The sequence below is a fragment of the Ranitomeya variabilis genome, chromosome 1 (assembly GCF_051348905.1).
Source record: "Ranitomeya variabilis isolate aRanVar5 chromosome 1, aRanVar5.hap1, whole genome shotgun sequence".
NCBI classification, from domain to species: domain Eukaryota; kingdom Metazoa; phylum Chordata; class Amphibia; order Anura; family Dendrobatidae; genus Ranitomeya; species Ranitomeya variabilis.
The window spans coordinates 587,988,514-588,011,866 of record NC_135232.1 but is presented as its reverse complement, the minus strand read 5'-3'; the positions used below and the strand labels follow the sequence as shown (position 1 = coordinate 588,011,866).

Genomic DNA, 23,353 nt, shown 5'->3' with positions numbered 1-23,353 from the left:
GTCACCTGTCTCACGGTTCCCATGTATCTCCCCATTTCTTGTAGCACCGACACTTGCCCCTGCTAGGGGTTCCTCAGCCGTCTCACTCCGCAGAGGGACTTGGCTGAGCACTCCTGTACCTATGGACACATCAACTTTCACAGAAACATCATTATCAGATACAGTTGGCACAGGTACAACATTTCCCCCATCAATCCTAGGGAAAAAATGGTTAACAGATGCATCATTACAAGATAAAGCATGGTCAGGTAACACATGCGATTTCCCATCATCATCATCATCATCATCAGGGTTAACGTTACGCTTATTAGCAGATTGGGGAGGGGTGTCAGGGACGTAGTATGCAAACAACCTCCCCAAATCAGTCCCCAACAAAACATCAGTGGGCAAATTATCAGACAGCCCCACTTCTTTCACCCCGCTCCCGGCACCCCAATCAATAAAAACCCGGGCCATCGGTAAGGGACAGCTGATGCCCCCAATCCCAGTGACAGTTAGGGTTTTCCCCGGAATGATTTCTTCAGGGGCCGCCAGTTCGGGTCGGATGAGGGTTCGTTCAGCCCCGGTGTCCTTGAGGCCTGTAGCAACACGACCTCCCACAGTGACGGGCTGTACGTTGTCACACACCCTCCCAACCACACCACCCACCAAAAGAACTGCTGCATTAGGCCCTGGGGCCTGGGATGAGGGGTTCTTCTGCTTGGCTAGACATTGGTGACTGAGGTGTCCAGTCTGCCTGCAGTGGTAACACTGGCGAAGTTCGGTGGTAGGTCTGGTGCTGTTGGCCACGGGGACAGGACCTCTGGTGTGTTGGCTGGCAGGGGTACTGGCGTTGGCTGCAGGCTTACCCCCTCTCCAGCTGGTGGTGACTGGCTTCCGCACTTCCGATCTACGGTTGGCCTCATAGGCATCGGCAATCTGCGCTGCTTTCGTCACATCGTTGGGTTCTCTGTCCATCACGAACTGTCGCACTTCAGTTGGGCAAAGACGGAAGAACTGGTCTTTGATCATCAGGTCTCGCAGCTGTGTAAAGGTGGTCACTGACAGTCCTTGGGTCCACTGGTCAAAGTGGGTCCCCAGTCTATGCACCACATCACTGTAACTGTCGTGTGGGCCACGTAGGAGGGTCCGAAACTTTTTACGGTACACCTCGGGTGTAAGCTGGTACTTAGCTATGAGAGCCTGCTTGATGGCCTCATAGTCACCATCTTGTTCTTGAGGGAGGGCAGCAAACGCCTCCAGAGCTTTTCCTCTCAGCCCTGGTGTCAGGTATCGTGCCCATTCTTGTGTAGGCAGCTGGTACTGTCTGCAGGCTTTCTCAAAGGCCCGCAGAAACGTGTCCAAGTCCCCATCCTTTTCCATAACAGGAAAGTGGTCGGGCCGGGGCTTTGGTATCTGAGCGCTGCTGGGCTCACGGCTCTGGGCAGTGGAAGGCGTCCCCCCCCGCCGGAGCATCTCCAGTTCATGTTCTCGCTGGGCTTGGCGCTCGGCTCGCTGGGCCTGGGCCTCTCGCTCGGCTCTCTCAGCCTCTCGCTCAGCTCTCTCTGCCTCTCGCTGGGCCTCTCGCTCGGCTCGCTCCTGGTATTGCTGGATCAGCTGCAGACGTCTCTCTAGGTCATCTGCGGAGCATTGTTGCAGAGCCAGCTGCAGGCGGAGGTCTGCGCCCCCCTGGTTGCCAGTAGGGCCCGTATTCAGTGGTTGAACCTCTGCTGCAGCACCACGTTCGCTGGTGCTGGCATCTGCGGCCTCTGGGCTCTGTGAGTGGTCTAGAGCGGCTTCCCATTGCACCAGTTCAGCGACCATTTGAGTCTTGGTCATGCTCTGGGGGTTCAGGCCATGATACGTGCATATCCCAGCAAGAGTGTCCTTCTTCTGCTGGGTGTACCAGGCTTCTCCTTTCGCAGCCATGGTTGCCAAATAAAAGATAGAATAGAAAAACTAAGAGAAAGGGAAGGGATAATTACCAGTACACAATTGTCTCACAACTAATAAACACTGAGTTCGTTCTCCAAACTTATTTGCGCAGAGTTCTCGCAAGAAGTTTCTGCAAGTTTTTAGTGAGAGGAATGATTGCTCAAACCAAATCACTAATGCTCTAATATCCCACCGCCTTGCCACCAATATGTCACGATTCACTCCGTGACTGTCAGGATCCCTTAGCCGCTGCCCACAATCTGTCACGGACGGGGGTGACCTTAGACCAGCAGACGGCTATCACATGTGCAGGGGGCTTATCCTAGTTATCCCTCCACTGCCACAATGTGATGAAAAAAAAACACACACGAGGCTATTGACCTCTTAGTTTACAGCAGGGGCTTATTTTAGGTATCCCACTGCTCTTCAATATACCATGAACTGCAGGGATTTGTGTATCCCGCTTACAGTTCCACTTAAACCTTGCAGCTCTCTGGCGCCCCCCTTTCTGTCAGGTCAGATTAGGTACTGCACCTGGGGTAATTAGTCGCCAGAAACGCTGCCTGCTATGTACTGGCTATTGGGTGTACTGCAGCGATGCGATAACTACTCCCGCTCAGGCAGGAACAATAATTATCAAGCCGCAGTCGCTACAGTGACCCCCCAAAAGCCGGCACACGGTCGCTGCCACCAGCTCCAATTGAACGGGTCTGGAGCAAACCCCAAAAAACAGTAGCGTAATTCCCTTCAGAGACAGGGTACGGTTTAGGGCAGGAAGAACGAACTAGTATTAAATAGGATACCCCATAAATGATTTTAGGCAGTGTTTATAAAATATTTTACAAAGATGTTACAAATGAGACAATTGCAAATATGTACAAGGTAATTATAAAAATAAAAGGATTAAAGGAAGAAAAGATAACTCACATGTTCTTAGATCATTGCATTGCAGGCAACAGGCTAGGAGCTTTCCATCTATCCCAGTGCATTGGGCACTCGCAGTCTGGTCGCTTCAGGTAAAAACTCACAACTCTGCTCTCTTGGATGCCTGCCAGCACTTAAAACCTACAGTCTGTGACCTCACAGAAAGGGCTTGGTTTTCCAACTCCTCCTCCCTCTTCGGTTTCACTAACTGGGCATTAAATATATCTGATGCCCGTATCTTCGCTACAGAACATAAAATAATCGCACCATACCCATCGTTCATCTCATAGTATCGTGGGCATTCCGATGAGATCAAATATGCCCTGTCTGGGATACATATTTACAGAGAAATCCCTACTTCTTCACCAGATGGAGTTAGACGCCCGTATTTAGAGTGATGCGTAGATCCTCCGAGTGTGATTATGACGATATATTTTGGTGTTCGTAACTTAAACGGTTTGCATAATATCTTCCAAAAACAGAACAAAGAAATCCCATGCATTCTAGAAGTTTCTCTAACAGTTCCTGCTAACACAAATTTCTCTTGCAGCTATGCCCGTCGTAAATACCTTTCGTCAATAAAACTCCCCCACAAGGCAAGCTCTTCTACACAGACAGCTAGAAACACAGGGAAAGAAAGAGAACCAGAGAGAAGGGGGGTTTAGCCCCCGCATGCTAGCAGGAAAACTAACTTATGATATTTCATACCATATCGTGACATACCCCAAGTGTCAGTGTCATTATCCTGTACCCCAAGTTTCAGTGTCATTATCCTGTACCCCAAGTGTCAGTGCCATTATCCTGTACCCCAAGTGTCAGTGCCATTATCCTGTACTCCAAGTGTCAGTGTCATTATCCTGTACCCCAAGTGTCAGTGCCATTATCCTGTACCCCAAGTGTCAGTGCCATTATCCTGTACTCCAAGTGTCAGTGTCATTATCCTGTACCCCAAGTGTCAGTGCCATTATCCTGTACCCCAAGTGTCAATGTCATTATCCTGCACCCCAAGTGTCAGTGTCATTATCCTGTACCTCAAGTGTCAGTGCCATTATCCTGTACCCCAAGTGTCAGTACCATTGTCCTGCATCCCGAGTTTCATTATCCTGTACCCCAAGTGTCAGTGTTTTTTTCCTGTACCCCAAGTGTCAGTGCCATTATCTTGTACCCCAAGTGTGAGCACCATTATCCTGTACCCCAAGAGTCATTGTCAATATCCTGTACCCCAAGTGTCAGTGCCATCACCCTGTACCCCAAGTGTCAGTGTCATTATCCTGTACCCCAAGTGTCAGTGCCATGATCCTGTACCCTGAGTATCATTATCCTGTACCCCAAGTGTAAGTGTCATTATACTGTACCCCAATAGTCATCATCCTGTACCCCAAGAGTCAGTGCCATTATCCTGTACTCTAAGTGTCAGTGTCATTATCTTGTACCCATAGTGTCAGTGCCTTTATCCTGTACCCCAAGTGTCAGTGTCATTATCCTGTAACCCAAGTGTCAGTGTCATTATCCTGTACCCCAAGTGTCAGTGATATTATCCTGTACTCCAAGTGTCAGTGCCATTATCCTGTACCCCAAGTGTCAGTGCTATTATTCTGTACCCCAAGTGCCAGTGTCATTATCCTGTACCCCAAGTGTCAGTGCCATTATCCTGTACCCCAAGTGTCAGTGTCATTATCCTGTAACCCAAGTGTCAGTGTCATTATCCTGTACCCCAAGTGTCAGTGCCATTATCCTGTACCCCAAGTGTCAGTGCTATTATTCTGTACCCCAAGTGCCAGTGTCATTATCCTGTACCCCAAGTGTCAGTGCCATTATCCTGTACCCCAAGTGTCAGTGTCATTATCCTGTACCCCAAGTGTCAGTGTCATTATCCTGTACCCCAAGTGTCAGTGTCATTATCCTGTACCCCAAGTGTGAGCACCATTATCCTGTACCCCAAGAGTCAGTGTCAATATCCTGTACCCCAAGTGTCAGTGTCATTATCTTGTACCCATAGTGTCAGTGCCTTTATCCTGTACCCCAAGTGTCAGTGTCATTATCCTGTACCCCAAGTGTCAGTGTCATTATGCTGTACCCCAAGTGTCAGTGTCATTATCCTGTAACCCAAGTGTCAGTGTCATTATCCTGTACCCCAAGTGTCAGTGATATTATCCTGTACCCCAAGTGTCAGTGCCATTATCCTGTACCCCAAGTGTCAGTGCTATTATTCTGTACCCCAAGTGCCAGTGTCATTATCCTGTACCCCAAGTGTCAGTGCCATTATCCTGTACCCCAAGTGTCAGTGTCATTATCCTGTACCCCAAGTGTCAGTGTCATTATCCTGTACCCCAAGTGTCAGTGTCATTATCCTGTACCCCAAGTGTGAGCACCATTATCCTGTACCCCAAGAGTCAGTGTCAATATCCTGTACCCCAAGTGTCAGTGCCATTATCCCGTACCCCAAGTGTCAGTATCCTGTACCCCAAGAGTCAGTGCCATTATCCTGTACCCTGAGAATCATTATCCTGTACCCCAAGTGTAAGTGTTATTATACTATACCCCAATAGTCATCATCCTGTACCCCAAGAGTCAGTTCCATTACCTTGTACCCCAAGTGTCAGTGTCATTATCCTGTACTCCAAGTGTCAGTGTCATTATCCTGTACCCCAAGTGTCAGTGCCATTATCCTGTACCCCAAGTGTCAGTGCCATTATCCTGTACTCCAAGTGTCAGTGTCATTATCCTGTACCCCAAGTGTCAGTGCCATTATCCTGTACCCCAAGTGTCAATGTCATTATCCTGCACCCCAAGTGTCAGTGTCATTATCCTGTACCTCAAGTGTCAGTGCCATTATCCTGTACCCAAAATGTCAGTACCATTGTCCTGCATCCCAAGTTTCATTATCCTGTACCCCAATTTCAGTGTTTTTTTCCTGTACCCCAAGTGTCAGTGCCATTATCCTGTACCCCAAGTGTCAGTGTCATTATCCTGTACCCCAAGTGTCAGTGTCATTATCCTGTACCCCAAGTGACAGTGCCATTATCCTGTACCCCAAGTGTCAGTGCCATTATCCCGTACTCCAAGTGTCAGTGTCATTATCCTGTACCCCAAGTGTCAGTGCCATTATCCTGTACCCCAAGTGTCAATGTCATTATCCTGCACCCCAAGTGTCAGTGTCATTATCCTGTACCTCAAGTGTCAGTGCCATTATCCTGTACCCCAAGTGTCAGTACCATTGTCCTGCATCCCGAGTTTCATTATCCTGTACCCCAAGTGTCAGTGCCATTATCTTGTACCCCAAGTGTCAGTGTCATTATCCTGTATCCCAAGTGTCAGTGTCATTATGCTGTACCCCACGTATCAGTGTCAGTGTCTTTATCCTGTACCCAAGTGTCAGTGTCATTATCCTGTACCCCAAGTGTCAGTGTCATTATCTTATACCCCAAGTGTGAGCACCATTATCCTGTACCCCAAGAGTCAGTGTCAATATCCTGTACCCCAAGTGTCAGTGCCATCACCCTGTACCCCAAGTGTCAGTGTCATTATCCTGTACCCCAATTGTCAGTGCCATGATCCTGTACCCTGAGTATCATTATCCTGTACCCCAAGTGTAAGTGTCATTATACTGTACCCCAATAGTCATCATCCTGTACCCCAAGAGTCAGTTCCATTATCCTGTACCCAAAGTGTCAGTGTCATTATCTTGTACCCCAAGTGTCAGTGCCTTTATCCTGTACCCCAAGTGTCAGTGTCATTATCCTGTACCCCAAGTGTCAGTGTCATTATCCTGTACCCCAAGTGTCAGTGTCATTATCCTGTAACCCAAGTGTCAGAGTCATTATCCTGTACCCCAAGTGTCAGTGATATTATCCTGTACCCCAAGTGTCAGTGCCATTATCCTGTACCCCAAGTGTCAGTGCTATTATTCTGTACCCCAAGTGCCAGTGTCATTATCCTGTACCCAAAATGTCAGTACCATTGTCCTGCATCCCATGTTTCATTATCCTGTACCCCAAGTGTCAGTGTTTTTTTCCTGTACCCCAAGTGTCAGTGCCATTATCCTGTACCCCAAGTGTCAGTGCCATTATCCTGTACTCCATGTGTCAGAGTCATTATCCTGTATCCCAAGTGTCAGTGTCATTATCCTGTACCCCAAGTGTCAGTGTCAGTGTCCTGCATGCCAAGTGCCAGTGTCATTATCCTGTACCCCAAGTGTCAGTGCCATTATCCTGTACCCCAAGTGTCAGTGTCATTATCCTGTACCCCAAGTGTCAGTGTCATTATCCTGTACCCCAAGTGTCAGTGTCATTATCCTGTACCCCAAGTGTGAGCACCATTATCCTGTACCCCAAGAGTCAGTGTCAATATCCTGTACCCCAAGTGTCAGTGCCATTATCCCGTACCCCAAGTGTCAGTATCCTGTACCTCAAGAGTCAGTGCCATTATCCTGTACCCTGAGAATCATTATCCTGTACCCCAAGTGTAAGTGTTATTATACTATACCCCAATAGTCATCATCCTGTACCCCAAGAGTCAGTTCCATTACCTTGTACCCCAAGTGTCAGTGTCATTATCCTGTACCCCAAGTTTCAGTGTCATTATCCTGTACCCCAAGTGGCAGTGCCATTATCCTGTACCCCAAGTGTCAGTGCCATTATCCTGTACTCCAAGTGTCAGTGTCATTATCCTGTACCCCAAGTGTCAGTGCCATTATCCTGTACCCCAAGTGTCAGTGCCATTATCCTGTACTCCAAGTGTCAGTGTCATTATCCTGTACCCCAAGTGTCAGTGCCATTATCCTGTACCCCAAGTGTCAATGTCATTATCCTGCACCCCAAGTGTCAGTGTCATTATCCTGTACCTCAAGTGTCAGTGCCATTATCCTGTACCCAAAATGTCAGTACCATTGTCCTGCATCCCAAGTTTCATTATCCTGTACCCCAAGTTTCAGTGTTTTTTTCCTGTACCCCAAGTGTCAGTGCCATTATCCTGTACCCCAAGTGTCAGTGTCATTATCCTGTACCCCAAGTGTCAGTGTCATTATCCTGTACCCCAAGTGACAGTGCCATTATCCTGTACCCCAAGTGTCAGTGCCATTATCCCGTACTCCAAGTGTCAGTGTCATTATCCTGTACCCCAAGTGTCAGTGCCATTATCCTGTACCCCAAGTGTCAATGTCATTATCCTGCACCCCAAGTGTCAGTGTCATTATCCTGTACCTCAAGTGTCAGTGCCATTATCCTGTACCCCAAGTGTCAGTACCATTGTCCTGCATCCCGAGTTTCATTATCCTGTACCCCAAGTGTCAGTGCCATTATCTTGTACCCCAAGTGTCAGTGTCATTATCCTGTATCCCAAGTGTCAGTGTCATTATGCTGTACCCCACGTATCAGTGTCAGTGTCTTTATCCTGTACCCAAGTGTCAGTGTCATTATCCTGTACCCCAAGTGTCAGTGTCATTATCTTATACCCCAAGTGTGAGCACCATTATCCTGTACCCCAAGAGTCAGTGTCAATATCCTGTACCCCAAGTGTCAGTGCCATCACCCTGTACCCCAAGTGTCAGTGTCATTATCCTGTACCCCAAGTGTCAGTGCCATGATCCTGTACCCTGAGTATCATTATCCTGTACCCCAAGTGTAAGTATCATTATACTGTACCCCAATAGTCATCATCCTGTACCCCAAGAGTCAGTTCCATTATCCTGTACCCAAAGTGTCAGTGTCATTATCTTGTACCCCAAGTGTCAGTGCCTTTATCCTGTACCCCAAGTGTCAGTGTCATTATCCTGTACCCCAAGTGTCAGTGTCATTATCCTGTACCCCAAGTGTCAGTGTCATTATCCTGTAACCCAAGTGTCAGAGTCATTATCCTGTACCCCAAGTGTCAGTGATATTATCCTGTACCCCAAGTGTCAGTGCCATTATCCTGTACCCCAAGTGTCAGTGCTATTATTCTGTACCCCAAGTGCCAGTGTCATTATCCTGTACCCAAAATGTCAGTACCATTGTCCTGCATCCCATGTTTCATTATCCTGTACCCCAAGTGTCAGTGTTTTTTTCCTGTACCCCAAGTGTCAGTGCCATTATCCTGTACCCCAAGTGTCAGTGCCATTATCCTGTACTCCATGTGTCAGAGTCATTATCCTGTACTCCAAGTGTCAGTGTCATTATCTTGTACCCCAAGTGTCAGTGCCTTTATACTGTACCCCAAGTGTCAGTGTCATTATTCTGTACCCCAAGTGTCAGTGTCATTATCCTGTACCCCAAGTGTCAGTGCCATTATCCTGTACCCCAAGTGTGAGCACCATTATCCTGTACCCCAAGAGTCAGTGTCAATATCCTGTACCCCAAGTGTCAGTGCCATTATCCCGTACCCCAAGTGTCAGTATCCTGTACCCCAAGAGTCAGTGCCATTATCCTGTACCCTGAGAATCATTATCCTGTACCCCAAGTGTAAGTGTCATTATACTATACCCCAATAGTCATCATCCTGTACCCCAAGAGTCAGTTCCATTACCTTGTACCCCAAGTGTCCGTGCCATTATCCTGTACCCCAAGTGTCAGTGCCATTATCCTGTACTCCAAGTGTCAGAGTCATTATCCTGTATCCCAAGTGTCAGTGTCATTATCTTGTACCCCAAGTGTCAGTGCCTTTATACTGTACCCCAAGTGTCAGTGTCATTATCCTGTACCCCAAGTGTCAGTGTCATTATCCTGTACCCCAAGTGTCAGTGCCATTATCCTGTACCCCAAGTGTCAATGTCATTATCCTGCACCCCAAGTGTCAGTGTCATTATCCTGTACCTCAAGTGTCAGTGCCATTATCCTGTACCCCAAATGTCAGTACCATTGTCCTGCATCCCAAGTTTCATTATCCTGTACCCCAAGTGTCAGTGTTTTTTTCCTGTACCCCAAGTGTCAGTGCCATTATCCTGTACCCCAAGTGTCAGTGCCATTATCCTGTACTCCAAGTGTCAAAGTCATTATCCTGTATCCCAAGTGTCAGTGTCATTATCCTGTACTCCAAGTGTCAGTGTCATTATCTTGTACCCCAAGTGTCAGTGCCTTTATACTGTACCCCAAGTGTCAGTGTCATTATCCTGTACCCCAAGTGTCAGTGTCATTATCATGTACCCCAAGTGTCAGTGCCATTATCCTGTACCCCAAGTGTCAGTGCCATTATCCTGTACTCCAAGTGTCAGTGTCATTATCCTGTACCGCAAGTGTCAGTGCCATTATCCTGTACCCCAAGTGTCAATGTCATTATCCTGCACCCCAAGTGTCAGTGTCATTATCCTGTACCTCAAGTGTCAGTGCAATTATCCTGTACCCCAAGTGTCAGTACCATTGTCCTGCATCCCGAGTTTCATTATCCTGTACCCCAAGTGTCAGTGTCATTATCCTGTATCCCAAGTGTCAGTGTCATTATGCTGTACCCCACGTATCAGTGTCAGTGTCTTTATCCTGTACCCAAGTGTCAGTGTCATTATCCTGTACCCCAAGTGTGAGCACCATTATCCTGTACCCCAAGTGTCAGTGCCATTATCCTGTACCCCAAGTGTCAATGTCATTATCCTGCACCCCAAGTGTCAGTGTCATTATCCTGTATCCCAAGTGTCAGTGTTCTTATCCTGTACCCCAAGTGTCAGTGACATTATCCTATGCCCCAAATATCAGAGCCATTATCCTGTACCCCAAGTGTCAGTGTCATTATACTGAACCCCAAGTGTCAGTGTCAATATTTTGTACCCCAAGTGTCAGTCATTATCCTGTACCCCAAGTGTCAGTGTAATTATCCTGTACCCCAAGTGTCAGCGCAATTATCCTGTACCCCAAGAGTCAGTGTCATTATCCTGTACCCCACGTATCAGTGTCAGTGTCTTTATCCTGTACCCCAAGTGTCAGTGTCATTATCCTGTACCCCAAGTGTGAGCACCATTATCCTGTACCCCAAGAGTCAGTGTAATTATCCTGTACCCCAAATGTCAGTGTTCTTATTCTGTACCCCAAGTGTCAGTGTCATTATCCTGTACCCCAAGTGTCAATGACATTATCCTGTACCCCAAATATCAGAGCCATTATCCTGCACCCCGAGTTTCATTATCCTGTACCCCAAGTGTCAGTGCCATTATCCTGTACCCTGAGTATCATTATCCTGTACCCCAATAGTCATCATCCTGTACCCCAAGTGTCAGTTCCATTATCCTGTACCCCAAGAGTCAGTTCCATTATCCTGTACCCAAAGTGTCAGTGCCATTATCCTGTACTCCAAGTGTCAGTGTCATTATCTTGTACCCCAAGTGTCAGTGCCATTATCCTGTACCCCAAGTGTCATTGTCAATATCCTGTACCCCAAGTGTCGGTGTCATTATCCTGTAACCCAAGTGTCAATGTCATTATCCTGTACCCCAAGTGTCAGTGTCATTATCCTGTACCCCAAGTGTCAGTGCCATTATCCTGTACCCCAAGTGTCAGTGTCATTATCCTGTACCCCAAGTGTCAGTGTCATTATCCTGTACCCCAAGTGTCAGTGTCATTATTCTATACCCCAAGTGTGAGCACCATTATCCTGTACCCCAAGAGTCAGTGTCAATATCCTGTACCCCAAGTGTCAGTGCCATCACCCTGTACCCCAAGTGTCAGTGTCATTATCCTGTACCCCAAGTGTCAGTGTCATGATCCTGTACCCTGAGTATCATTATCCTGTACCCCAAGTGTAAGTGTCATTATACTGTACCCCAATAGTCATCATCCTGTACCCCAAGAGTCAGTTCCATTATCCTGTACCCAAAGTGTCAGTGCCATTATCCTGTACTCTAAGTGTCAGTGTCATTATCTTGTACCCATAGTGTCAGTGCCTTTATCCTGTACCCCAAGTGTCAGTGTCATTATCCTGTACCCCAAGTGTCAGTGTCATTATCCTGTACCCCAAGTGTCAGTGTCATTATCCTGTAACCCAAGTGTCAGTGTCATTATCCTGTACCCAAGTGTCAGTGATATTATCCTGTACCCCAAGTGTCAGTGCCATTATCCTGTACCCCAAGTGTCAGTGCTATTATTCTGTACCCCAAGTGCCAGTGTCATTATCCTGTACCCCAAGTGTCAGTGCCATTATCCTGTACCCCAAGTGTCAGTGTCATTATCCTGTACCCCAAGTGTCAGTGTCATTATCCTGTACCCCAAGTGTCAGTGTCATTATCCTGTACCCCAAGTGTGAGCACCATTATCCTGTACCCCAAGAGTCAGTGTCAATATCCTGTACCCCAAGTGTCAGTGCCATTATCCCGTACCCCAAGTGTCAGTATCCTGTACCCCAAGAGTCAGTGCCATTATCCTGTACCCTGAGAATCATTATCCTGTACCCCAAGTGTAAGTGTCATTATACTATACCCCAATAGTCATCATCCTGTACCCCAAGAGTCAGTTCCATTACCTTGTACCCCAAGTGTCAGTGTCATTATCCTGTACCCCAAGTTTCAGTGTCATTATCCTGTACCCCAAGTGTCAGTGCCATTATCCTGTACCCCAAGTGTCAGTGCCATTATCCTGTACTCCAAGTGTCAGTGTCATTATCCTGTACCCCAAGTGTCAGTGCCATTATCCTGTACCCCAAGTGTCAGTGCCATTATCCTGTACTCCAAGTGTCAGTGTCATTATCCTGTACCCCAAGTGTCAGTGCCATTATCCTGTACCCCAAGTGTCAATGTCATTATCCTGCACCCCAAGTGTCAGTGTCATTATCCTGTACCTCAAGTGTCAGTGCCATTATCCTGTACCCCAAATGTCAGTACCATTGTCCTGCATCCCAAGTTTCATTATCCTGTACCCCAAGTTTCAGTGTTTTTTTCCTGTACCCCAAGTGTCAGTGCCATTATCCTGTACCCCAAGTGTCAGTGTCATTATCCTGTACCCCAAGTGTCAGTGTCATTATCCTGTACCCCAAGTGACAGTGCCATTATCCTGTACCCCAAGTGTCAGTGCCATTATCCCGTACTCCAAGTGTCAGTGTCATTATCCTGTACCCCAAGTGTCAGTGCCATTATCCTGTACCCCAAGTGTCAATGTCATTATCCTGCACCCCAAGTGTCAGTGTCATTATCCTGTACCTCAAGTGTCAGTGCCATTATCCTGTACCCCAAGTGTCAGTACCATTGTCCTGCATCCCGAGTTTCATTATCCTGTACCCCAAGTGTCAGTGTTTTTTTCCTGTACCCCAAGTGTCAGTGCCATTATCTTGTACCCCAAGTGTGAGCACCATTATCCTGTACCCCAAGAGTCATTGTCAATATCCTGTACCCCAAGTGTCAGTGCCATCACCCTGTACCCCAAGTGTCAGTGTCATTATCCTGTACCCCAAGTGTCAGTGCCATGATCCTGTACCCTGAGTATCATTATCCTGTACCCCAAGTGTAAGTGTCATTATACTGTACCCCAATAGTCATCATCCTGTACCCCAAGAGTCAGTTCCATTATCCTGTACCCAAAGTGTCAGTGTCATTATCTTGTACCCCAAGTGTCAGTGCCTTTATCCTGTACCCCAAGTGTCAGTGTCATTATCCTGTACCCCGAGTGTCAGTGTCATTATCCTGTAACCCAAGTGTCAGAGTCATTATCCTGTACCCCAAGTGTCAGTGATATTATCCTGTACCCCAAGTGTCAGTGCCATTATCCTGTACCCCAAGTGTCAGTGCTATTATTCTGTACCCCAAGTGCCAGTGTCATTATCCTGTACCCCAAATGTCAGTACCATTGTCCTGCATCCCATGTTTCATTATCCTGTACCCCAAGTGTCAGTGTTTTTTTCCTGTACCCCAAGTGTCAGTGCCATTATCCTGTACCCCAAGTGTCAGTGCCATTATCCTGTACTCCATGTGTCAGAGTCATTATCCTGTATCCCAAGTGTCAGTGTCATTATCCTGTACTCCAAGTGTCAGTGTCATTATCTTGTACCCCAAGTGTCAGTGCCTTTATACTGTACCCCAAGTGTCAGTGTCATTATTCTGTACCCCAAGTGTCAGTGTCATTATCCTGTACCCCAAGTGTCAGTGCCATTATCCTGTACCCCAAGTGTGAGCACCATTATCCTGTACCCCAAGAGTCAGTGTCAATATCCTGTACCCCAAGTGTCAGTGCCATTATCCCGTACCCCAAGTGTCAGTATCCTGTACCCCAAGAGTCAGTGCCATTATCCTGTACCCTGAGAATCATTATCCTGTACCCCAAGTGTAAGTGTCATTATACTATACCCCAATAGTCATCATCCTATACCCCAAGAGTCAGTTCCATTACCTTGTACCCCAAGTGTCCGTGCCATTATCCTGTACCCCAAGTGTCAGTGCCATTATCCTGTACTCCAAGTGTCAGAGTCATTATCCTGTATCCCAAGTGTCAGTGTCATTATCTTGTACCCCAAGTGTCAGTGCCTTTATACTGTACCCCAAGTGTCAGTGTCATTATCCTGTACCCCAAGTGTCAGTGTCATTATCCTGTACCCCAAGTGTCAGTGCCATTATCCTGTACCCCAAATGTCAGTACCATTGTCCTGCATCCCAAGTTTCATTATCCTGTACCCCAAGTGTCAGTGTTTTTTTCCTGTACCCCAAGTGTCAGTGCCATTATCCTGTACCCCAAGTGTCAGTGCCATTATCCTGTACTCCAAGTGTCAGAGTCATTATCCTGTATCCCAAGTGTCAGTGTCATTATCCTGTACTCCAAGTGTCAGTGTCATTATCTTGTACCCCAAGTGTCAGTGCCTTTATACTGTACCCCAAGTGTCAGTGTCATTATCCTGTACCCCAAGTGTCAGTGTCATTATCCTGTACCCCAAGTGTCAGTGCCATTATCCTGTACCCCAAGTGTCAGTGCCATTATCCTGTACTCCAAGTGTCAGTGTCATTATCCTGTACCCCAAGTGTCAGTGCCATTATCCTGTACCCCAAGTGTCAATGTCATTATCCTGCACCCCAAGTGTCAGTGTCATTATCCTGTACCTCAAGTGTCAGTGCCATTATCCTGTACCCCAAGTGTCAGTACCATTGTCCTGCATCCCGAGTTTCATTATCCTGTACCCCAAGTGTCAGTGTTTTTTTCCTGTACCCCAAGTGTCAGTGCCATTATCCTGTACCCCAAGTGTCAGTGTCATTATCCTGTTTTCCAAGTGTCAGTGTCATTATGCTGTACCCCACGTATCAGTGTCAGTGTCTTTATCCTGTACCCAAGTGTCAGTGTCATTATCCTGTACCCCAAGTGTGAGCACCATTATCCTGTACCCCAAGAGTCAGTGTCAATATCCTGTACCCCAAGTGTCAGTGTTCTTATCCTGTACCCCAAGTGTCAGTGTTCTTATCCTGTACCCCAAGTGTCAGTGACATTATCCTATGCCCCAAATATCAGAGCCATTATCCTGTACCCCAAGTGTCAGTGTCATTATCCTGTATCCCAAGTGTCAGTGTCATTATGCTGTACCCCACGTATCAGTGTCAGTGTCTTTATCCTGTACCCAAGTGTCAGTGTCATTATCCTGTACCCAAGTGTGAGCGCCATTATCCTGTACCCCAAGAGTCAGTGTCAATATCCTGTACCCCAAGTGTCAGTGTTCTTATCCTGTACCCCAAGTGTCAGTGTTCTTATCCTGTACCCCAAGTGTCAGTGACATTATCCTATGCCCCAAATATCAGAGCCATTATCCTGTACCCCAAGTGTCAGTGTCATTATCCTGTATCCCAAGTGTCAGTGCCATTATCCTGTATCCCAAGTGTCAGTGTCATTATGCTGTACCCCACGTATCAGTGTCAGTGTCTTTATCCTGTACCCAAGTGTCAGTGTCATTATCCTGTACCCAAGTGTGAGCGCCATTATCCTGTACCCCAAGAGTCAGTGTCAATATCCTGTACCCCAAGTGTCAGTGTTCTTATCCTGTACCCCAAGTGTCAGTGTTCTTATCCTGTACCCCAAGTGTCAGTGACATTATCCTATGCCCCAAATATCAGAGCCATTATCCTGTACCCCAAGTGTCAGTGTCATTATCCTGAACCCCAAGTGTCAGTGTCAATATTTTGTACCCCAAGTGTCAGTCATTATCCTGTACCCCAAGTGTCAGTGTTCTTATCCTGTACCCCAAGTGTCAGTGCCATTATCCTGTACCCTACGTATCAGTGTCAGTGTCTTTATCCTGTAAAAGAAAAAAAAAGGAGAAGCCAGCACTGCTTATGGTCCGAACGCAATACAAATGATGCACATGCACCTACTGAATTCTAACTGTAGTTAGTTTTGGAGGTGTGGAAGCCAGATCTGATATGTCCGTACAGGACCTGATCGGCCTTCACCTACGCTTTTCCTTCCTGGCACCAAGGGAGTGATTCTGAAAATGCTCCATGTACAGCTTGCATGTCATAGTAAAGTAATGGTGTCTTTCTTTTTATGCTTTTTTTATACATCTAGGAGGCCGTAATGGCACAATGTTAATAAAATACGTAGTGTAGGACTGCCCCATTATGAGATTGCCGTAAAGTGGCGGGGTAGCTCATAAAATTGATTAATTATTTGCTAAATGTCTCATATTTGAACTACAGTTAGAATTCAGTAGGTGCATGTGCATCATTTGTATTGCGTTCGGACCATAAGCAGTGCTGGCTTCTCCTTTTTTTGTCTTTATCCTGTACCCCAAGTGTCAGTGTCATTATCCTGTACCCCAAGTGTGAGCACCATTATCCTGTACCCCAAGAGTCAGTGTAATTATTCTGTACCCCAAGTGTCAGTGTTCTTATTCTGTACCCCAAGTGTCAGTGTCATTATCCTGTACCCCAAGTTTCAATGACATTATCCTGTACCCCAAATATCAGAGCCATTATCCTGCACCCCGAGTTTTATTATCCTGTACCCCAAGTGTCAGTGCCATTATCCTGTACCCTGAGTATCATTATCCTGTACCCCAAGTGTAAGTGTCATTATACTGTACCCCAATAGTCATCATCCTGTACCCCAAGTGTCAGTTCCATTATCCTGTACCCAAAGTGTCAGTGCCATTATCCTGTACCCCAAGTGTCAGTGTCATTATGCTGTACCCCACGTATCAGTGTCAGTGTTTTTTTCATGTACCCCAAGTGTCAGTGCCATCATCCTGTACCCCAAGTGTCAGTGTTCTTATCCTGTACCCCAAGTGTCAGTGTCATTATCCTGTACCCCAAGTGTCAGTGTTCTTATCCTGTACCCCAACTGTCAGTGTTCTTATCCTGTACCCCAACTGTCAGTGTTCTTATCCTGTACCCCAAGTGTCAGTGACATTATCCTATGCCCCAAATATCAGAGCCATTATCCTGTACCCCAAGTGTCAGTGTCATCATCCTGTACCCCAAGTGTCAGTGTCATTATCCTGAACCCCAAGTGTCAGTGTCAATATCTTGTACCCCAAGTGTCAGTCATTATCCTGTACCCCAAGTGTCAGTGTAATTATCCTGTACCCCAAGTGTCAGCGCCATTATCCTGTGCCCCAAGAGTCAGTGTCATTATCCTGTACCCCACGTATCAGTGTCAGTGTCTTTATCCTGTACCCCAAGTGTCAGTGTCATTATCCTGTACCCAAATGTGTGAGCACCATTATCCTGTACCCCAAGTGTCAGTGTCATTATACTGTACCCCAAGTGTCAATGACATTATCCTGTACCCCAAATATCAGAGCCATTTTCCTGCACCCCGAGTTTCATTATCCTGTACCCCAAGTGTCAGTGCCATTATCCTGTACCCCAAGAGTCAGTTCCATTATCCTGTACCCAAAGTGTCAGTGCCATTATCCTGTACTCCAAGTGTCAGTGTCATTATCTTGTACCCCAAGTGTCAGTGTCATTATCCTGTACCCCAAGTGTCAGTGTCATTATCCTGTACCCCAAGTGTCAGTGTCATTATCCTGTAACTAAAGTGTCAGTGTCATCATCCTGTACCCCAAGTGTCAGTGATACTATCCTGTACCCCAAGTGTTAGTGCCATTATCCTGTACCCCAAGTGTCAGTGCAATTATTCTGTACCCCAAGTGTCAGCATCATTATCCTGCACCCTAAGTGTCAGCGCCATTATCCTGTACCCCAAGTGTCAGTGTCATTATCCTGTATCCCAAGTGTCAGTGTCATTATCCTGTACCCCAAGTGTCAGTGTCATTATCCTGTACCCCAAGTGTCAGTGTCATTATCCTGTACCCCAAGTGTCAGTGTCATTATCCTGTACCCCAAGTGTCAGTGTCATTATCCTGTACCCCAAGTGTCAGTGTCATCATCCTGTACCCCAAGTGTCAGTGTCATCATCCTGTACCCCAAGCGTCAGTTTCATTATCCTGTACCCCAAGTGTCAGTGTCATTATCCTGTACCCCAAGTGTCAGTGTCATTATCCTGAACCCCAAGTGTCAGTGTCAATATCTTGTACCCCAAGTGTCAGTCATTATCCTGTACCCCAAGTGTCAGTGTAATTATCCTGTACCCCAAGTGTCAGCGCCATTATCCTGTGCCCCAAGAGTCAGTGTCATTATCATGTACCCCACGTATCAGTGTCAGTGTCTTTATCCTGTACCCCAAGTGTCAGTGTCATTATCCTGTACCCAAATGTGTGAGCACCATTATCCTGTACCCCAAGTGTCAGTGTCATTATCCTGTACCCCAAGTGTCAATGACATTATCCTGTACCCCAAATATCAGAGCCATTTTCCTGCACCCCGAGTTTCATTATCCTGTACCCCAAGTGTCAGTGCCATTATCCTGTACCGAGTATCATTATCTTGTACCCCAAGTGTCAGTTCCATTATCCTGTACCCCAAGAGTCAGTTCCATTATCCTGTACCCAAAGTGTCAGTGCCATTATCCTGTACTCCAAGTGTCAGTGTCATTATCTTGTACCCCAAGTGTCAGTGTCATTATCCTGTACCCCAAGTGTCAGTGTCATTATCCTGTACCCCAAGTGTCAGTGTCATTATCCTGTAACTAAAGTGTCAGTGTCATCATCCTGTACCCCAAGTGTCAGTGATACTATCCTGTACCCCAAGTGTCAGTGCCATTATCCTGTACCCCAAGTGTCAGTGCAATTATTCTGTACCCCAAGTGTCAGCGTCATTATCCTGTACCCTAAGTGTCAGCGCCATTATCCTGTACCCCAAGTGTCAGTGTCATTATCCTGTATCCCAAGTGTCAGTGTCATTATCCTGTACCCCAAGTGTCAGTGTCATTATCCTGTACCCCAAGTGTCAGTGTCATTATCCTGTACCCCAAGTGTCAGTGTCATTATCCTGTACCCCAAGTGTCAGTGTCATCATCCTGTACCCCAAGTGTCAGTGTCATCATCCTGTACCCCAAGCGTCAGTTTCATTATCCTGTACCCCAAGTGTCAGTGTCATCATCCTGTACCCCAAGTGTCAGTGTCATTATCCTGAACCCCAAGTGTCAGTGTCAATATCTTGTACCCCAAGTGTCAGTCATTATCCTGTACCCCAAGTGTCAGTGTAATTATCCTGTACCCCAAGTGTCAGCGCCATTATCCTGTGCCCCAAGAGTCAGTGTCATTATCCTGTACCCCACGTATCAGTGTCAGTGTCTTTATCCTGTACCCCAAGTGTCAGTGTCATTATCCTGTACCCAAATGTGTGAGCACCATTATCCTGTACCCCAAGTGTCAGTGTCATTATCCTGTACCCCAAATATCAGAGCCATTTTCCTGCACCCCGAGTTTCATTATCCTGTACCCCAAGTGTCAGTGCCATTATCCTGTACCGAGTATCATTATCTTGTACCCCAAGTGTCAGTTCCATTATCCTGTACCCCAAGAGTCAGTTCCATTATCCTGTACCCAAAGTGTCAGTGCCATTATCCTGTACTCCAAGTGTCAGTGTCATTATCTTGTACCCCAAGTGTCAGTGTCATTATCCTGTACCCCAAGTGTCAGTGTCATTATCCTGTACCCCAAGTGTCAGTGTCATTATCCTGTAACTAAAGTGTCAGTGTCATCATCCTGTACCCCAAGTGTCAGTGATACTATCCTGTACCCCAAGTGTCAGTGTCATTATCCTGTACCCCAAGTGTCAGTGTCATTATCCTGTACCCCAAGTGTCAGTGTCATTATCCTGTAACTAAAGTGTCAGTGTCATCATCCTGTACCCCAAGTGTCAGTGATACTATCCTGTACCCCAAGTGTCAGCGTCATTATCCTGTACCCTAAGTGTCAGCGCCATTATCCTGTACCCCAAGTGTCAGTGTCATTATCCTGTATCCCAAGTGTCAGTGTCATTATCCTGTACCCCAATTGTCAGTGTCATTATCCTGTACCCCAAGTGTCAGTGTCATTATCCTGTACCCCAAGTGTCAGTGTCATTATCCTGTACCCCAAGTGTCAGTGTCATCATCCTGTACCCCAAGTGTCAGAGTCATCATCCTCTACCCCAAGTGTCAGTGTCATTATCCTGTACCCCAAGTGTCACTGCCATTATCCTGTACCCCAAGTGTCAGTGTCATTATCCTGTACCCCAAGCGTCATCCTGTACCCCAAGTGCCAGTGTCGTTATACTGTACCCCAAGTGTCATCCTGTACCCCAAGTGTCCGTGTCATCATCCCGTACCCCAAGTGCTAGTGTCATCATCCTGTACACCAAGTGCCAGTGTCATCATCCTGTACCCCATGTGCCAGTGTCATCATCCTGTACCCCAAGTGTCAGTGTCATTATACTGTACCCCTAGTGTCAGTGTCATTGTCCTGTACCCCAAGTGTCAGTTTCATTATCCTGTACCCAGGTACGGACTGGGGCTGAATTTCAGTCCTGGCATTTGAAATCACACAGGCCCATTCTGTCCCTGTTCCCAAGCACCAAATTGGAATATATTACCAATATTACCATGGATGGAGGAAAGCACGATTTCCTACAAGACCAATATTTCTAATGATACCCATGGCCTGCTGGGGTAAGTGACTGGGTCAGCGAATTTGTGCTCCGTCACAACTCTTAGCAGTATGGGTGTCTTGATAACAAAGATTCTGCTAATAACGTAGCAGACAAGGCAGCCCATTGCCAGACAGGCCCTTCTGGTATTTGCCAGAATTGCCTGATGGCCAGTCCGGCCCTGCCTGTACCCCAAGTGTCATTATCCTGCACCCCAAGCCAAGTGTTATTATCCTCTTATTATCCTGCTCTCCCCCAAGTGTCAGTGTACCCATCTCTTTATTAAATATAAATTGCTATTTTTATTTTTTGTTTTAGGAAAAAGTAAAAAAAATGAAGTTTCAACGACGTACGGGCAGGTTAGAAATCTTCACTTTTTCAATAATGAAAAACATTTAGCAAAAGACTCCATTTGAGCAGAGGTGATTTGTAGAAATCCGATACTTGGATATTTCATTGTATTTTTAATGTCTGCCAACATGAACTGAATGCAGATAATCTGCTAGGAATTTGTGCAGCTTTTAGTCTAGTAATAGATTTATTCTGCTGTAGATAATGGCGTCTTGAGTATAATGACCTGAGGAACCTGAAGACGTCTTACCTGGTTTATAATTCTTCGCTTTTCTAAATGAATGACAGTGGATTTCCCATTTTTCCATTTATTTCTGTATTGATTTTATAGGTGGGAGAGATTCCATTACATGAGCAAAATCTTTATCATGAGAGTCAAAAAGAGCAACAATCCCTAACTGTATATAGTGAGGTCCAGCATGCCAAGGTATGTTCTCCTCCGGGGTCACAAAACGTTCCGATTCTTTTACGCAATGTTTTCCCAGTATTTTTACGCAAAGACAGGAAATTCTCCTGAACATCAATGGGTGATGACTCTGTAAGTCAATGTCTGATCCATTAAATAACATATATATATATATATATATATATATATATATATATATATATATAAATAGTATATAAAAAATAAAATGCAGAAAATCACATTGTATAAATTATATAAATTAATTAGCATTTTGCATTGAGAAATAAGTAATTGATCCCTCTAGCAAACAAAACTTAATGCTTGGTGGCAAAACCCTTGTTGGCAAGCACAGCAGTCATATGTTTTTTTGTAGTTAATGATAAGGTTTGCGCACATGTCAGGAGGAATTTTGGTCCACTCCTCTTTGCAGATCTTCTCTAAATCATTAAGGTTTTGAGGCTGTTGCTTGGCAACTCGGAGCTTCAACTCCCTCCATAAGTATTCTGTGGGATTAATGTGTTCTGTCTTCATCCACGTTGATACGGTGTGTGATCAAACATACAGCATAAACCACTTCTGTCTTCCAAATTAAGCAGACTGTTCTCTGTAGTCTAACTTGTTTATTGGTAACAGGTATTGAAATGCGGTAAAACTATAAGAATATAAAAGATACGTATAAGTATTGAGCCAAATAACAATACAGCTGATACTTTACAACTAATAGAAAAGTATACAGGATGATGCAACTTCTACATATAACTACATACAGCAAGTGACTGGTAATAGATTTCCTAAGTACTAGCTGCTATGCAATAATCACATTAGTAGAACACTATATTGCAAGAACAGGGATAACAATCTTACCGGATAAACTTAACCCGGGTGGCAAGTAAGTGAAGTAGTTCCAACACAGCAGATTAACACGAGTGTACAGGAAAATACACAGAGAGAAAATGGGGGATTCCCCTATCCCATGATGCTTTGGTGCAATCCCATAATGCAACACTCTAATAATCACTAAGAAAAACACAGGTAATAAATTTATCCACCACTGGGTGGTGCTATAACACAGCAAAAAACCAGAACTATGGTACTAAAACTCTTTAATGGATATATGAACCACGCTGTCCTATTAGAAGGACAGAACACTCCCCGCTTGGCATCAACCGATGCCACCTACAGGTTCCTTTGGCGAAAACAGTAAGACAAGTTCCGCAACTGGTCTGAGGAATAGTTTACTCTCCCCAGACTTGCCTACTTTGACCTCGACCTTACGCACCTTCCCATCTTTGCTTGGGAATATTTTAGTGATGAGGCCTAGTGGCCACTCATTACGGTGAGACTGGCTGTCTTTCATGAGAATGACATCACCGGTTTTGATGTTTGGTACGGTAAAGGCAAGCTTGCCGTGATGCCAACCTTTGCTAGGTTTCTGGATGGCGGGTGACGTTGACTTATAAGACCGAGCCACGTGAATCAAACATACGAGGGCACGAACACGCGAGTTCCAAGTTGAGAACCTGTTGAAACGGTGGGATTTGAGGTGATTGTCTTTAGTCACCGTACGTAGAACGGACACCTGAGGGCGGATTTCCTCGTCTGCCTCTGGATCTACCAGTTCAAAGATGTTTGACCCGTCCACGTATGGCGTCGAACGGTATAAGAATGTAGGGCCAGTAAACCAGGTTGTGTCCTTAAGGTGTCTTGCTTCAACGGATCTGGTTGCGTGGTCCGCCGGATTGTGGTGCGTGGACACATAGTGCCACTGTTCAGGGTGGGTGGATCTCCTGATCCTTAGCACCCAATTGCTGACATAGACATAAAAGCGATGAGTTTCATTGCCAATGTACCCCAACACTACCTTGCTG

At 46.1% G+C, this 23,353-nt stretch overlaps 1 protein-coding gene across 1 annotated transcript in view; it reads left to right on the top strand.

The window, feature by feature from the left end:
* The window catches only part of LOC143769481 (SLAM family member 9-like), a 152,172-nt gene that overhangs the window by 115,100 nt on the left and 13,719 nt on the right, over positions 1 to 23,353 (top strand). Inside the window, exons 5-6 of the mRNA XM_077258098.1 lie at positions 21,047 to 21,087; positions 21,411 to 21,506. Of these exons, the coding sequence (XP_077114213.1) occupies positions 21,047 to 21,087; positions 21,411 to 21,506 (137 nt within the window). The remainder of the gene's footprint in view (positions 1 to 21,046; positions 21,088 to 21,410; positions 21,507 to 23,353) is intronic.